General features: G+C 35.7%; 1 protein-coding gene across 1 annotated transcript in view; it reads right to left on the bottom strand.

The window, feature by feature from the left end:
• Positions 1–32: 32 nt before the first annotated feature.
• LOC148945245 (DNA-directed RNA polymerase II subunit RPB2-like) overlaps positions 33–18,316 on the bottom strand; it is a 58,063-nt gene continuing 39,779 nt past the window's right edge. Inside the window, exons 2-3 of the mRNA XM_089098985.1 lie at positions 13,011–13,246; positions 33–263 (exon numbers count right to left, since the gene is read on the bottom strand). Of these exons, the coding sequence (XP_088955111.1) occupies positions 33–263; positions 13,011–13,244 (465 nt within the window). The 5' untranslated portion in view covers positions 13,245–13,246. The remainder of the gene's footprint in view (positions 264–13,010; positions 13,247–18,316) is intronic.

Genomic DNA, 18,316 nt, shown 5'->3' with positions numbered 1-18,316 from the left:
CCCATCATAGTCATACATTATATGCCAGAAACCTATAAGTAAAAGTTTGAAATGTAATTCATTACCTCAATTGTAATCCTTTTACAGCGACTAGGATGCCTTGACGAAGCCATGAGAGCCTCACTATGTTTTCTGTGGATTACAAATTCAACATTGTTTTGAATCTTATGGCTGTTGATGAATGCTGCGTACCAACTTTTACAAGTCTGACTGGCGGCTTCCACATCTCTGAAGTTTAGGTATCCATATAATATGCATATAAGCTAAAATGGTAGGCTATATATTAGACCACAAGATTGGCATGCAATATGTAATTTGCTATTTTTTATTGAATTAATGTTGATGACCACCCCTACACCTCATTCAGCACTGAGGAAGGTGAATGGGCTATGTCTCCCGTCACTCTTAGTTGACTTATTTGAAAACTTGATGTAAACGTATTTTTCTTTATTATTATTTGAAAAAAGGCAGTTTCAACTATAAGTAAGGTGCATTATTAAAACTTAAAACGAAATGAAATTATTCCATATATGAGGGGGGCTGGCCTCTCCGCAACCCCTCATCTGTTAAGCTGAAGTTTTTTTTTTGTCCTTCATAAAGCTTTGATTCCAATTAAACTACCCTTGTGTGTTTCAGGAGTCGTTCTTAAGGAATTGGGACAAAAAAGTAGAACTTTATCGTAAAGATCGGTAAATTGAAGAGGAGACAGCCCCTGTCATAGATGCAATAATTCCAGTTCATTTTATTCTTTAACGTTGCTCCTTACTCTCAGTTGAAAAAAAAACTTGGTTTTTCTCATTTTCGTTACTTTATTTGAAAAAGAAAGGCTTTTCTGTTGATCACTTTTTAAATCCTTTCGGACATCTCTCCCTCCCCCCCTTCTGTGGAAAATTTTACCAGGAAAATCCCCCCCCCCCAAGTAGAAAGTATTATAGACCATTAGACGACTCATATTTTAGTTTGTGTTCTTTATGCCAATAAATATAATCAATGAAGGACCTAATTCTTCATCTTTAAGACTCTGCAGAATATTCACCTTGACTCGGCCTTGTCACCTTCTGAAGGGATCTTGCGGCCAAGTTTGGGACCACAAGACCACTATTTAAAAGCACCGGGGCACAGGACACATTACAACAACTGCTAACAGCCAGTTCACCTAAAAACGTTTTGATATGTATATTAAACTTAATAAATTCTTCATGTTTGGAATCAGCATAAAAACCAATTCTTTTGAAGTTATGTATTTTTATCAAAGTTCCGTTTTTTAGACTTTCGGTTACTATTGGGTCGAGTCGTTCTTTAACAAAAAATAATTAAAAAAAAACTGTTTAAACAAAAAAATTTTTTAAAATAAAATAAAATAAATCCATTAAAAAAAAATGAGCAAAAATAAAAATAAAAATATATACCAAGCGTGAAACTATCACAAATCAGCATCGATAAATAAATGAGGCCCAAAAACGAACAGAAATTACAATAAATAACCGAGTCAAACTCAAAACGAGCAGAAATTAACATGAGTTGGGCTCAAAACCCCTATGCCTTCCCAAGGCCAGATCATAATCTGCACTTTACTGAAAAAAATATAAATGTTTTTACTTTTATAACTTTAATAAATCAAATAATATTGAGATTTTGATTACTAAATATGCACATGACAGAAACTGACAATGCACATTCATTTGTATTTTTTCAGTTAATTTCTGTTCTTTAATTAATTTTTTAATTAAGAATTTTAATGAATTTCTGTTCGTTTTATATTGACATAGTCTTTTCAGAGAAAAAGAAAATAATACTTTAAATGTTTTCGTTTTTTTAAAGATTTATAGTTTGGCCTGCTATTTGTATGCTGGAGACAAATTTTCAGCAATTTTTAACAACATACACCCTCTTAAAAATCTGGACACAAATAGAAGCGTTTAATTTAGTTTCATACCTCGTCTAGTTGACCTGAAATGGAAAACTTGATGCCATTCGCAAAAAATTCTGTTTACTTTCTTTGATAGCCTGGATACACTTACGCTATTTTGATTTGGTTAAATCTTAAGAGCAGAAACAGCCCCAAAAGTTTGACATCAAGCCTCAGTCGTTCTTGGGATACTGCTGAGATGCCTTATTGGGAATTAGCATTAACAGAGTGCATTTTGATTTAATTTTATGGCGACATTTAGTTTTTAAACATAAGTCAAATGGGTGAGTGGGGATGGGAGGGGGATTAGTTTTCCTCCAGTTACTTTCGACGATTAAAAAGGGCATCAACCCTTTCTATTTTCAATCGGATGAGCCCATTTCGAAGTTCCCACGACAACTCCTTTGATATAAAGGGCCGTGGTCTAAACAACAACAACAATAAAAAAATAATACCTTATACCCACACTGATCTTTACTATAAAAATGTCAAGTCTTCCAATCACTTTCGACTATTAAAAAGGGCACTAAGCCTTTGGATTTCCAATCGAATGAACCCTTTTTGAGTTTCTACGAAAACACTTCCTATAAACACCTTAAATGCCCCCGGGACAAAAATTGCAACTCTTAACCACGGTGCTGTGCGGGTGGTTCTCATCCTCTCAGACCTAATTTACAGAAATTTTAACTACTTTAAGCAAAATGGCTATCTCAAAAGTTTGATTGGATATGTCTGGGAAAATGGTGGGCATGAAAGGGGTGTTAGTCTTTCTCCAATCACTTTCAACAATTAAAAAAGGGACTAGCCCTTTCAATTTCTAATCAACTGAGCCCTTTTGTGTTTTATACGACAACGCTTTAAATAAAAACCTTATATGCCCCCAGGATATAAGTTACACCCTTCACCCTGAGGGCTGGGGGGGGGGGCGGTTGTCAACCTCCGAGAGCTGATTTAGAGAAATGTATACGACGTTGAACAAAAATGGTATATGAAAATTTTTATTGGCTGGGTTTGGGGGAATGGTGGGAGTGAGAGAGGGGTTAGTTACCGTCCAATCACTTCCAACTATTAAAAAAGGCACTAGCCCTTTAAATTCCAATTGAATGAGCCCCTTTTGAAGTTTTTACGACAACTCTATCATAAAAAACCTTATATACCCCCAGGGCAGACCGTACACCCGAAGCCCTGGGGACTCTGGGGGGTGTGTCATCCTAAAATACATAATTGACGGAACTATCCACTACGTTGAACAAAATGGTTAACTCTAAACTTTGATTGAATGTGTTTGGGGAAATGGAGGGCGTAATTACTCTCCCCTCACTTTCGACAATTAAAAAGGGCAATTTCAATTTCCAATCAAATGAGCCCCTTTTGAAACTTCTACAACAACTTTCTATATAAACCTTATATGCCCCCAGGGCATAACTTACAACCTTTGCACTGAAAGCTCTGATGGGGTTATCATCCTAAAAGACCTAATGTCCAGAACTTTCGAATACGTTGAAAAAACTGCATAACTCAAAAGTTTGATTGGATGTGTTTGGGGAAATGGTGGGCGTGAGAGGGGGGTTAGTATCCCTTCAATCACTTTCGACCATTAAAAGGGTAAGAGCCCTTTAAATTTTCAATTGAATGAGCCCAGTTGGATGTTTTTACAGCATATCCTTCAATAAGAACTTTACATTCTCCCAGGGCAGAACTTAACACTCGGGCCCGGAGGGGGGTGGGGGGGGGATAGGGTGTCATCCTTAAAGTCCTAATTTCTAAAACTTTCAACGACGGTGAATAAAATGTCTATCTAAACACTTTGATTGAATGAGTTAGGGGAAAAGGTGGGCGTGAGACGGGGGTTAGTGACCCTCAAATCACTTTCGACTATTAAAAAGGGCACTAGCCCTTTGAATTACCAATCGAATGAGCCCTTTTTTAAGTTTCTACGATAAACATTTCAATAAAACCTTATATACCCCCAGGGCATAACTTATAGCCCTTGCCCTGAGAACTGTGGGGGGAGTGTGCTCTAAGGTATAATTTCCTGAACTTTAACTGCGTGGAACAAAATGGCTATTTCAAAATTTTGATTGGATGTTTGGGGAAATGGTAGGCGAAGAAGGGGTGTTAGGTGCCTTCTGATCACTTTCGACTACTAAAAAGGGCACTAGCCATTTCAATTTTCAATCGAATGAGCGTTTTTGAAGTTTCTACGACGACGCGTTCAAAAAAAACTATATGCCCCAAGGATATAACTTACAACCCTTGCCCTGAGGGCTGTGGAGGAGTGTCTTCCTCAAAAACATAATTTCTAACCTCAAAAACAAAATTTTGAGATAGATATTTTGTTCAACAGAGTTGAAAGTTTCAGTAATTATGTCTTCAAAAATGTCAACCCCCAACAGCCCCCAGGGCGAGGCCTATAAGATATACTAGCTGCCCGTTAGTAGTGTCAAACAGTTTGTGGTAACAAACTGTAAGTAAGTAGCAACCCAGCTCTATAGTAACCAATACTCTAAAAACCGGAATATTGATACCAATAGATATATCAAAATGATTGGATTTTTATGCTGATTTTCAATATACTATTTTTATTAAGTTTACTTATACACATCAAAGGCTACAAGCCTGAGAAAATATGCCTGATTTTCAAAAAAGGGGGAAATGCCCCCTAAAATTAATATAATCTTAATTAAAATCACAAAATCAGATTCAGCGTATGAGAGGTTTCAAGATCCTATCTACAAAAATGTGGAATTTTGTACTTGTGCCAGAAGAAACATCACAGATGCAGGTGTACTTATTTTTTTTATATCACTGGTGATCATATCGACCCAGTAGGCCTAGAACGTCGGGAGAGGGCTTATTCTAACTGAAATTATAAGTGTCCTTTTCAAGCCACCAAAAAAATTGGGCGGCAGCTAACCCCCCTCCCACGCCCCTTTTTTCCAAAAATCATCCGATCAGATTTCTGAGATTGCTATTTTGTTCGTCATAGTTGAAAGACCAAACAACTATGTCCTTGTAGATAGCCTGACCCCCACAGCCCCTGGGTATAGGTCCTTAAGTTATAGAATTTGCCCACTGTTTAAATAGAGTGTTTGATTAGTAATTGTTTTTTGGTATGTATGCATACATTTCTTGAGGGGGGGAGGAGAGGACAATTTTTTTGCTGGGGGGGGACTTTGCATAGGGAGAATTTTCCATGGAGATAGAATTTACCAGGAGGTGAACTTTCAGGGGAAATTGTATCCTGGGGGAATTTGCCCGAATTCCAATACAAAATGTCTTTATACATCTTGCTTTCTCTTTACTGACTCAATTTTACGCGTAGAGGTGTTAAGGGTAATTTTCCAGGATAACTTTTCATCAGGATTTAATTGTCCAGAGGATATTTTCCGTCAGAAGGGGGATTTTTCTCTGGAGGTGGAGCCAGATTTCCTGGCGTTATCTTAAAAACGACCAGAAAGTAAATAAAAAAAAGAAAGTGTTTTCAATTGAAAGTAAGGAGCAATATTAAAAATTAAAACGAACAGAATTTATTACTCATACGAGGGGGGTTACCCCCTCTTAAATCCCTCACTATTTGCACAAAATTTTAAATTATGTAAAAATAATTTAAAAACGACTCCTGAAACGCAAGTGTCATTTAATTATAACAATAAGCACCTTTTTTTTTTAAATGACAAAAAACTTTAGCGTTTAGAACGAGTCGTTGTTAATTTCTGGGTGTTTTTTGCCTTTAATAAGTGTGTGTTTCTGAAAATTATGGTTTTCTATGTTAATTTTTGGTATTTTGTGATATCTCAGAGTTTAGAACTCATGATTTGGCCTTTACCAAGTCTGGTTTCTTTGACTTTCATAAGTGTTTTGTCTGAAAGTTATGGTTTGCAATTTTAAGTTTTGTCAAAATTATTAAATATTAATATCAATAATTATTTAATTAATAATAATATTTAAAACATTCATAATTATTAAAATAATAAAAAAAAACTTTCAAAAAAAAGTTTCTTAAAGAACAGTAAAGAGTCATAACAAACTTGAGAGCAGTAGAAATATAGTACCAAGGCAAGGGGTACCTGTTGTTCTTTTTGGACCCCCTGAATGGTCAAGAAGTAGCAGTTACAGTCAGTACTGCAAGTTGTCACAGTTGCAATTGCAGCCAGTAGCATTGGCAGCCGCAGTACTAGGATTTGCAGTGGCCTTGAAAGTTTAATGTTAATATCGTTAACCATTCCTAAAATATTGAAGATATGCCTCTTTGAAAACTTGTATGCTGATACTTTCTTTTGATATAGCTCAATATACCCCTCAACATTCCCTGAAATTTCACCTAAATACTATTAGCCTTTTTGGACAGGATCAAACATTTCTAAACCCTATGCTTTCTAAAAGCTAGAATATAATTGTACTTTCAAGGAGGCACACTTGTGCCTCTATAAAGAGGCGACCCACCACAATGTTAAGCGATTTCAGGTCCTAGAGGTCGCAGAGAGACGGCGGTAATCGCATTTTGTAGCCCAAGCTCAAACTAAGAAACTTGCAAAATTTCATCCTTCTCCGACTTTATTTTCATGGGGTAAACTGGCCGGAAGTTTGGACCCTCCCACCAAAGCCCCCCGTTACCGCTGTCCGATTGGGCTGAAATTTAGAGGTTAAGATTTACTAGGGCCCGGGAGCTTATCCTCGAAATTTCAGCTCAATCCGATCACTCCTTCCTTGTTTTCAAAAAACCAAATATAGCCACTTAAAATTCATTTTTTTTTCTTAGCCACGCCTACAGGCCACGGCAACGGATCCGGTTGAATGAGGACTCATTCGAAGCAGAATTCGACCTGTTAGGGCCTTTTGATATTTTCAGACCGAAAAAATTATCCCCCGAATTTACATTTACGAAAAACCTTGTTTTCCTATATTAGCCCATGTTAATTTTTCTCACCACAACCCCCCTTTAACGTTGTTTGATCGGGCTGAAATTTAGAGGATAAGCTTTCCTGGGGCCTGGGAGCTTATCCACGAAATTTCAGCTCAATCTGATCACTCCTTCCCTGTTTTCCAAAAACCGAATATTAAGTTTCGTAGGAATTCGCTTGCGTCGAAAATACCTTCAATTTACTAAAAAACAATTACAGTTGTGTCGGTTTGGTCGAGTAATTGATACTCCAGACTCTCAGACAGGAAACCCGGGCTCAATACTCTGTCTGAGCAATTTTTTTACAAACTGAATTTAAACTTTAAAAAAAAACTCAGTTTCTTTTTAAAATTATTTAAAAAAAATTACGTTTTCTAAAGAGTTAAAGAGGCTGAGTTACAAGGTCGACCCTTGAGTAATAAACTGTACAAAAACGTGCAGAAATTATTTGAAAAAAACTACGTTTTCTAAAGAGTTAAAGAGGCTGAGTTACAAGGTCGAACCTTAAAAGGTACAGGGATTAGGAGGCACAGTTAGGGGGCTGCCGCCCCCCAAACCCCCCGCTTTCGCAGCCTTTAAATATAAAAAAAATTTCTTTAAACTGAAAGTAAGGAGCGACATTAAAACTTAAAGTTCTTTTCTGGGGTGGGAGGATGTCATAAAGAAAGATTTAAAGGAAATGGGAGCTTCATGGGAGGGGAGAAGTTACTAGTTGAAAATTACTAGTCTGCAAGTCGCCTCTATAAAGAGGCGACCCACCACAATGTTAAGCGATTTCAGGTCCTAGAGGTCGCAGAGAGCCGGCGGTAATCGCATTTTGTAGCCCAAGCTCAAACTAAGAAACTTGCAAAATTTCATTCTCCTCCGAATTTATCTTCATGGGGTAAACTGGGCCGGAAGTTTGGACCCTCCCACCACAGCCCCCCTTTAACGTTGTCCGATTGGTCTGAAATTTAGAGGTTAAGCTTTCCTAGGGCCCGGGAGCTTATCCTCGAAATTTCAGCTCAATCCGATCACTCCTTCCCTGTTTTCAAAAAACCAAATATGGCCACTTAAAATTCATTTTTTTTTCTTAGCCACGCCTACAGGCCACAGTTGGCAACAGATCCGGTTGAATGAGGACTCATTCGAAGCAGAATTCGACCTGTTAGGGCCTTTTGATATTATCAGACAGAAAAATTATCCCCCGAATTTATATTTACGAAAAACCTTGTTTTCCTATATTAGCCCATGTTAATTTTTTCTACCACCGCCCCCCTGTACCGTTGTTTGATTGGTATGAAATTTGTAGAAGAAATTTTTCTAGGACGTGGGGGTTCATTCACGACATTTCAGCTCAATTTAATTACCCCTTCCCTGTTTTCCAAAAAAAGAATATCAATTTTCATGGGACTTTATATACGTCGAAAATAACTTCCATTTACTAAAAAACAATTACAATTGTGTCTGTTTAGTCTAGCGGTTGATACTCCAGACTGTCAGGCGGAAAACCCGGGTTCGATTCACTGTCAGAGCAAATTTTTTATATACTGAATTTAAACTTTAAAAAGAAACTCAGTTTCTTTTTTAAATTATTTGAAAAAAATTACGTTTTCTAAAGAGTTAAAGAGGCTGAGTTACAAGGTCGACCCTTGAGTAATAAACTGTACAAAAACGTGCAGAAATTATTTGAAAAAAACTGCGTTTTCTAAAGAGTTAAAGAGGCTGAGGTACAAGGTCGAACATTAAAACGTACAGGGATTAGAGCGCCCAGTTGGGGGGGTAGCGCCCCCCCAAACCCCCCACGTCTGCAGCCTTTAAATATAAAAAAAAAAATCTTTTAACTGAAAGTAAGGAGCGACTTTAAATCTTAAAACAAACAGAAATTATTCTGTATATGAAAGGGGCTGTGCCTTCCTCAACGCCTCGCTCTTTACGCTAAAGTTTTTATTGTTTAAAAATAAGAGTTGTGAGAAAGTCAAACTTTAGCGTAAAGAGCGAGGCGTTGAGGAGGGCACAGCCCCTTTCATATACGGAATAATTTCTGTTCGTTTTAAGTTTTAATGTCGCTCCTTACTTTCAGTTTAAAGAAATTTTTTTCATATTTAAAGGCTGCGAAAGCGGGAGGTTTCCGCTTTCGCAGTGTATCCAAGCTATCAAAGAAAGTAAACAGATTTGTTTTCGAATGGTATTAAGTTTTCAATTGCAGGTCAACTAGACGAGGTATGAAACCAAATTAAACAATTCTATTTGTGTCCAGATTTTTAAGAGGGTGTATATTGTTAAAAATTGCTGAAAATTTTTCTCCAGCATAAATCTTTAAAAAAACGAAAACATTTAAAGTATTATTTTCTTTTTCTCTGAAAAGACCATGTCAATATAAAACGAACAGAAATTCATCAAAAAAACTTTTTCCACAAAAAAGTTTTTCAAAGAAAAGTAAAGAACTCCATTAAACAAAAAAGGAGCAAAAATAAACTCAAATAATCTACCAAGCATGAAACTACCCCAAATCAGCATCGATAAATAAATAAAACTAAAAAAAAACAGAAATTACAATAAATAACTGAGTCAAACTCAAAACGAGCAGAAATTAACATACGTTGGGCTCAAAACCCCTATGCCTTCCTAAGGCCAGAACATAATTTGCACTTTACTGAAAAAAACACAAATGAATATGCATTGTCAGTTTATTATACATACACTGATATTTAGTAATCAAAATCTTAATATTATTTGATTTATTAAAGTTATAAAAGTAAAAACATTTATATTTTTTCAGTAAAGTGCAAATTTTGCTCTGGCCTTGGGAAGGCATAGGGGTTTTGCGCCCAACTTATGTTAATTTCTGATCGTTTTTGAGTTTGACTGGGTTATTTATTGTAATTTCTGTTTGTTTTGGGTTTCATTTATTTATCAATTCTGATTTGTGGTAACTTCAAGCTTTCTAGATAATTTGATTTTATTTTTGCTCATTTTCTGTTTAATGGAGTTCTTTACTTTTCTTTGAAAAACTTTTTGTGGAAAAAGCTTAATTAATTTCTTAAATGATAGATCCTACTCTTTAAAGCATAAATAAGAGTAGATGGTATTTGAAGCGAAATCTTTTTTTTTTTCTTTGAAAGGTTTTAAAACGAATAGCTGCTGGGACAAAAGAAGATTGAATTAAATGTATAATTAAACAAAAAACAAAAATCGCTACGAGTTGAACGAATTGAAAAATTATCCTTAAAAAAGGAATGAAAATACTAGTTTGGTGACAAGTTTTGACAAACCATTTTTTTTGGAATGGAGAGAGGGGTGGGGAGAATACTAGCTATGGATCTGGCTAATAAAATTGTAAATCAAAATTAAATTTTGCAAACATTATCACAAACGAAGTGCTATCACGACAACCACGCTACACAGATCTAAGCAACACAAAAGAAATTTTTGTTGTTCCTAAATTACTCAATTACTACTATTTGAACTCCGTCTAAGTTATCTGTAATGTCTGTGAATATATGCAAAAAAAGACATTGGTTATACGAACCCCAAACGCCAAAGTTAGCAATCAGTATACAAAGTCTAGACTCTTTTAACTGTTCATATTTTGAAGGTTTAAAAGTTCAGTTTGACATTTCTTCTATTTTACTATCTCTTTTTGAAGTTAACAAGGAAAATCAGACGATTTTCTGACTAACAATGGTTTTGATTCCCCGTTACTTTTATTCCCTAATTTTATAAGCTAGTTTATTAACGTTTTGATCTTAAATTTCTTTTTCACTTTTCATGGATATATTCTTCTTTTTTTTTTACTACTAAAATAATACGTAAACGGGTATTTTTCTGGCCTATTACCACACCAAATGATTTACCCCCAAAAAGAAATTCTTCGTATATCCATACTGGTAATTCAACTTTTTATCATAGGACAGCTGAGCTCCGACTAGGGCTTGACATTGGTAGGGGATCCTCCCTAAGCCTGAAAAATCGTATAAAATTTATACTCTCTATTATATAATGGACACACCAATTCAAAATTAGCCCCCCCCCCCCAGTACCCCTGTAAAAGAGGAGCAAAAACGGTTGAACTAGTCCTGAAATAGAATCACAGGAATGCCCCTTCCACCAGTCTCAAGCAAATGTAGTTTGTCAAAAAGAAGAAGAAATGAGAGAAAAAAAACCCAGAACGGTTGAGTTATAAAATGAACAACAACATCGGAAGAAGTAAAAAACTAACAAAATGCCAAGTTCATAATAAAAAAAGGAAGTTTCCCCCGTCAAACATCAAACAGCCCAACTCCCCCGATTTCAGAATCATAGACCTTTACCATCCAAATTTAGTTCACAAACCCACAGAGTGATTATAATTTTATCCGTAGTATTTATACACATTTTATTTGCTTCATACTCTATTTACATTATGTGTTTCAATCATAACACAGTCAAAATTAAGCCTTGTTCAATAGCTCAGCCTTCCATGCAGGAATATTTATATCATCTACGAAGTTGGAAGTTTATGTCTTTTTTGGCAATTACAATAAAACCTACAAGTTAATTACTGAGCTGCAATATAAACCTAGTATATTCTAAAAAAAATCCCTAATACCAAATAATAATAATAATAAGAAAATCATTAGCAACTTTTATAACCGTCTTATAACCATTTTATATCTGTCTCGTTCAACACAATAGCACCCACTAAGGTTAACATTAATTAAAGAATTATAAACATTTGGGATCGTTTAGGTTCCATTACCGTTCCTTTAGAACATAAGGCCTTGACATATTTTCTTAAGGAGGCGTTTTTTTTTCAGTTATAAAAAATATTGAAATAAAATATTTATCGTCATAAAAAAAATAAAATATTTCTTAAAAAAATATATATTTTATATAAAATGATCCAAAAATTCGTGACTGACTTTTATAACCATCTTACAACCATTTTATTTTTGTTTCATTCAACACAATAGCACCCACTCTAATTAATCTTAATCAAACAATTAAAAAAACTTGGGATCGTTTAGGTTCCATTACCGTTCCCGTAAAATATATAAGGCCTAGAGATATTTTCTTAAGGAGACTGTTTCACTTTGTTTTTTTTTCAGTTAGAATAAATATGGAATTTAATTATTGAGCTTCATAATAAAAATACACTTATTCTTAAAAAGACATATATCAAACAATCCAAAAAATTTGTGTTTAACTTTTTATAACCGTCTTATAGCCATTTTATAACATTCTAAGGCTTTTAGATATTGTCTTGAGGAAATTGACTGTTTTCCATGTTTATTTATGCAATTGGAATAAACCTGGAAGCTAATTACTAAACTGCGTAATGTAGCTGCACTTTATTCTTAAGAAAAAAAAAATACACAAATATCAATCATGCAAAAAAAATGTAAAAGCAACTTTTTATAAACATCTTATAATCGTTTTATATCGATCTCGGTCAACATAATAGCACCCACTCAGATTTCCTTTAATTAAAACAAAAAACATCATTCGCATGAACTCAATTCTGACACTTTTCTTCTAGAAAAAGAGGGAGGATTAATAAGACATTTAATCTTGGTTGCCATTCCTAAAGCTTATATAAGGCCCTTAGATATTATCTTGTGGAAATCGAATGTTTTCTATGTTTATTTTTGCAATCAACGTTAACCTGAACGTCAATTACTGAGCTTCGTAGTATAGATGCACTTCATTTTTTTATAATATTTTTTTTAACCCCGTCTCCATTCCTCTCAGTGACGACGACTTTAACAAAAGATTTACTTCAAACCTTAGATGTCACCTATCTTCCTTTGTAAAAAGATTAAAAAGCAGCCACACTGGACACACTTCAAACAACTAGATGCTAAAAAAAATAAAACAAATTGCCTTTCCCGTAATAAAGGGCTTCCTCCCACCAAAGGAAGCTCTTTTTACGGTTGCCTTTCTTACTATTTAAATCATTTCTAAATAGTGGCCCGTCATGTCTCCCACACTAAAAAAGAATAGTCCCTTTATTCGCAAATAGGAGAATAATGAAAAGTAATAGTCACTTAAGAAAAACTAACCATTATTGCACTTCATTCTAAAAAAGACAAATATTGCCCAAAAAAGATGAAACCGTCATAAAACAATGTCATAACCGCTTCGGTCAACACAATGGTACCAAATACCATAGACAGTATCCCCTCTAGACAAAGAGGGAGAATTAAGAAAACACTTATCATTATTTAAATTGATTACCGTTTCTATAGCAAATATAAGGCCTTGAGATATTGTCTCTGTGGGAATGCATGGAAACCATTCACCATACTTTCCCGCTCGTATTGCAATCTCATGGCACAGTCGCTTGAATAGGTTTTCAAAAATAAGTCCAATTAACGAGCCAGCCAACTCTACTCTTTTATTACCAATTTTGTTGCAATCATAAATAAAACTTGGATCTAGTTGGGCTTTAATGATTCGTCGCACCATCATACCTATAAGAAAAGTACTGTGTGCATTTAGCTGTTGAAAAGTGAAAGAACAAAACATCAATATCTTATAGATACTATTAAAAAAAGTACAGAAAAAAGTCGACTAGTGTTAGTTTATTATCGACAAAAAGCCGGCTTCGTAGTAGGCAAAAAGCCTGCGAACTCTTCGTTTAGCAAAGTAAATGTCAGAATTGTGATAGCTTCAGTTAGTTAGTTCTCTTCGGTTAGCTTCAACTTTCAGAATTGTGTGATATCATACGCCGAGTACCTGGAGCAACCCTCCAAGCCAACATTTGTTTGTCTCGTTAAACACTTAGGTAACGTTAGGCATTTGTTTTTACTTATAGCAAGAGAAATTAAGATGTGTTTGTTTTTACGACTTCAAAAATTTATATAAGTTGAAAAGATATTCTCTTTTAAATGGTCCAAAGCACCGAGTGAATGGCAAGTAAGGGTGACGATAACAAGCGTGCAAGGGTCGAAGGCCCAAACAAGCGAAGTGAGGCAAAAAACGCCAGCGAAGCGAGCCTTTTTTTGGTTGGTAATAATAATTAAAGGAAAAAGAAAGAGATAAGATAAGATATTTATTTTTGAAAATTGACTATTACAAGCCCAGAAGGGCCAAATTCGCATTTCGGAGGCATAAAAAAAAATCATAAAATTAGCGAAACAACTAAAAATCTGGATAAACAATACAAAAACAACAACATCAGAAGGGCAAAGCCATTCATTAGTTAATAAAAGCGTCAAATGTAAGAAAGTTAAAAAAGTAAAAACTAAAACAAAAAAAAAGCTTAAGATAAAAATAGCACTAAAAAGTTTTAAAAGAGAACGTATAAACAAGGGTTAAGGAACAAAAGAACCAAACGGACACAAACTTGGGTATCACCAGTACCAAAAAAAAAACTAGTGGATTATTTGATCAGTAATGAAGGAGACACAGGTTTGTTCATACCTGGACATCAAGCAACGGATGGGGGACAAGATAGGGACGGGTTCAGAAACAGTACCTGGCAGGCACTGTCTGGATGGGGAGTGGCTTTTGGGGAAAATGTTTTCCGCGCGAGGGTTTGTTATTGCATTTTTTTTGGCAAAACGGAGGCAGAGCGTTCCTCTCCTGTACTCAGGAGTTTCCAGCTTGGCCTTTTTTAGAAGGAGTGAATATGGTACCATGGCTTCTTTAAAAATATTCTCAAGGCTCTTTTTTAAATAGATTATTTTTTTACCGATTCATGACGGGAGATGCCAGGATGCAAAACTGGACAAGCATATTCAAAATGCGGGCGGACGAAGGAAGTATAGATCCTTAAAGAATGGGATGGGGTGACGTTAAATTTATTCAAGAGCTTAAGGAGAGGGCTAGTGCCTTTTTAATAGTCGAAAGTGATTGGAGGGCAACTAACCCCCATTTCACGCCCACCTTTTCCCCAAACGCATTCAATCGAAATTTAAGATAGTCATTTTGTTGAAGTAGTTGAAAGTTCTGGAAACTAGGTCTTTGACGAAGACACCCCCTCCCCTCCCAGAGTCCTCAGGGCAAGGGTTGTAAGTTATGCCCTGGGGGGGGGGGTTATAGAAAGCGTTGTCGTAGAAACTTCAAAAAGGGCTCATTCGATTGGAAATTGAAATGGCTAGTGCCTTTTTTAATAGCCGAAAGTGATAGGAGGGCAACTAACACCCCTTCCATGCCCACTATTTCCCCAAACACATCCAGTAAAAATTTTGAGATAGCCATTTTTTTCAACGCAGTTGAAAGGTCCGGAAATTATCTCTTTGAGTTGGACACTCCCCCCAGAGTCTTCTGGGCAAGGGTTGTAAGTTTGATTTTTTTTTTTTCAGCAGTTTTTAACAGCATACACCATTTTGAAAATCTGGACACAAATAGTAGTGTTTAATATAGTTTCATACCTCCTCTAGTTGACCTGAAACGGAAAACTTGATACCATTTGCAAAAAAAAATCTGTTTATTTTCTTTGATAGCTTGGATGCACTTATATTATTTTGATTTGGTTGAACTTTAAGAGCAGAAGAAGCCAAGAAGGTTTTGAACATAATACCCTCAGTCAATACTGCTGAGATGTCTTATTGAGAATTAGCATTAACACAGTGCATTTTGATTTAATCTTAGGGCAACATTTAGTTTTTAAACATAACGGGCAAATGAGAGGGTGGCGGCGTTGGAGGAGGATTAGTTGCCCTCTAATCACTTTCGACTATTAAAAAGGGCATTATCGCTTTGAATTTCAGATCAAATGACCCTTTTTTGAAGTTTCTGCGACAATGCTTTCGATAAAAATCTTGGTTGTAAGTTGTGCCCCCAGGGCATACCACACAACAGGGCCCTTGCCCTGAGGGCTGTGGGGGAGTGTTCTCCTCAAAAACATAATTTCTATCTGGAAATCAACTACGCCGAACAAAATGGCTATCTCAAAGTTTTGATTGGATGTGTTTGGGGGAATGGTGGGCGTGGAAAGGGTTTTAGGTACCTTCCAATTGCTTTCGACAATTGAAAAGGGCACTAGCCATCCAATTTCCAATCAAATGAGCTCTTTCGAAGTTTCTACGACAACTCCTTTGATACGAAGTACCCTGGTATGAAAAAATAAATTAATAAATAATACATTGTGCAAACATCGTTCTTGACTTAGGCAGTGCAATTGCGCTGCTGTAACGCTGTCTGTTTGAACATATATATCAGTGCTGCATTCAGTGGTTTGGCACGATACGTGTGTAGAACAAAAATTTTCTAAAAGTGAATACGAGTAAAGAAAATTATTTGTAACTATTCAACGGTTTTTGATAAAAATCAAACAATTTTTTTAAGATATTCATAACTTTGACACTCTTCTTTTTAAAACTTTTGCTCAGTTTTTCGGTCTTACCCTAATTCTTTGACATTTTTGTAGGACTATAAAGAAACTATAAAGAGCCTAACTTATGGGAATAAATATACATGCAGAAAGAGACATAATTTATAAAACTAGATGAGAAAATCTGAACTACAGTAAAACGAAGCAAAATGCTACTGCAAAATCCTGTACTTCGTAACTACTGCAGTAAATCCATAGGCGCATCCAGAAATCCGAGAAGAGCCAGATAATCCAAATCTCGGTCTGGTGAAGCGGTAGGTGGAGGAGGGGGGTGTATACAATTTTAGTGTCATCTTCTTTTACTTTAATTTGCCAGAAAAGCCATGCAAATAACCTGCAAAACGCCTTGAACCTAATTAAGAGATTACAGATCATGCAAAAAACTGTTAAAACTTTTTTTTAACAAACACAAAAAAAAAGTTATAAAGATAAAGTACTTTTTTCTCTATTGAGCAACAAGATACTATATTATTGTTTTTACAAAACAAAATACAAAACAAAAACAATAATATAGTATCTTGTTGCTCAATAGAAAAAAAGTACTTTATCTTTATAACTTTTTTTTGTGTTTGTAAAAAAAAAACGTTTTAACAGTTTTTTTGCATGATCTGTAATGTCTTAATTAGGTTCAAGGCGTTTTGCAGGTTATTTGCATGGCTTTTCTGGCAAATTAAATCTCATCTAGTTTTATAAATTATGTCTCTTTCTGCATGTATATTTATTCCCATAAGTTGGGCTCTTTATAGTTTCCCTCTTATTGCAGAAAATATTTAAAAAAGATGTCGATATTGGTCGATTGCCAATCATGTTACGAAGTGAGCGGTGTAACCTTCACAAGAAGACCTTTTCTGAGCTGGCAGAAAAAGGTGAATGCTATTATGATCCTGGTGGATAATTCATAGTCAATGGAAGTGAGAAGGTAATATTGTATGCAATCCTACTCTTTTTACATTTGTTTTCTTAAGATAAATGTACATTTTAAAGCGATTACTGCTACTCCTACTGACAACTCCAGCATCTAGCCAACTGAGGTCAGTACAGCTGCACGTGCTCCTCGTCCCCTGATCTGTTCGAAGCTTCACTCTTTAGACCGTCTCATGAAGTTGCAATTTCCTTAAAATCCTCTCTTGTGATCTTTTCCGGCCTCATTTGACCTTGTACAAACTGCTTTTACAAAACCTGCTTTTTGTTTGATCCCAGATGGATGGCCAAAAACTAGCCTAGCCATCTAAGCCTTTCCTACAGATTGGTCCCTAGAAGGTATGATCAAATCACATTTTCCGTAAGTTTATTGTTTGATATACAGTTGGTCAAATGTGTACCTAAAATTAAGTACACAGTTTAGCTATATCAGCTTAATCAAAAGGCTGATGAAGTTTTTTGGTTAAGTTGAGATGAGGACTAAACTGGAAGCCCACAGTTTCGGCTGTAGAGATAATTTAAAATCACTAGTTTAATTTGGGCATCAATTAGTGGGGAAAATAGGAACTGATTAAAAATTATCAAAATTCTATTATTTCGTCAACATTTTTTATCTATGACTTTCAAAATCATCTGCATTGTCCAATTCTAGGAGAGCTTTATCTTCCCATTTGATACCATTTCTCCCATTCTATAAAACATAATTGATATAGCGGGAATGGGACTCAACCCTCCTTAGCTCCTGATTCCCGCGACCCCCCCCCCCAAAGTTTATACTAGCATCCTTTCCATTTAAGCCTTATATTTCCACGGGACATAACTTACAACCCGTACCCTGAGGGCTCTGGGAGGGGGGGTGTCATCTTCAAATACACATTTACTAAACCTTCCGACGACGCTGAACAAAATGGCTATCGAAAATTTTTTAGTTGATGTGTTTCTGGAAATGATGGACGTGGGTGGGGGGATAGCCACCCTTGGATAATTTTGACTCTTAAAAAGGGCACTGGAACTTCTGAGTACCAATCCGATGAGCCCCCTCCGAAACTTATACGACCTCCTTTCTATAAAAAACCTTATATGCCCCCAGGGCATAACTTACAACTCTTGCCCTAAGGGCTGTGATGGTGGGGGTGTCATCCTCAAAGAAATAACTTCCGGTCCTTTTAACTAAGCTGAACAAAATGGCTACTTCAAAAATTTGATTGGATGTTTTTGGGAAATGATTGGTATGTGAGGGGGGGGATGGTTGCCCTCAAATCACTTTTGAGTATTAAAAAGA

This window comes from Artemia sp. Qi Xiang Cuo, chromosome 13, assembly GCF_049724085.1.
Source record: "Artemia sp. Qi Xiang Cuo chromosome 13, ASM4972408v1, whole genome shotgun sequence".
Taxonomy (NCBI): Eukaryota; Metazoa; Arthropoda; class Branchiopoda; order Anostraca; family Artemiidae; genus Artemia; species Artemia sp. Qi Xiang Cuo.
Note: the sequence above shows the minus strand (reverse complement) of the source record. Positions and strands in the feature narration are given on the sequence as shown.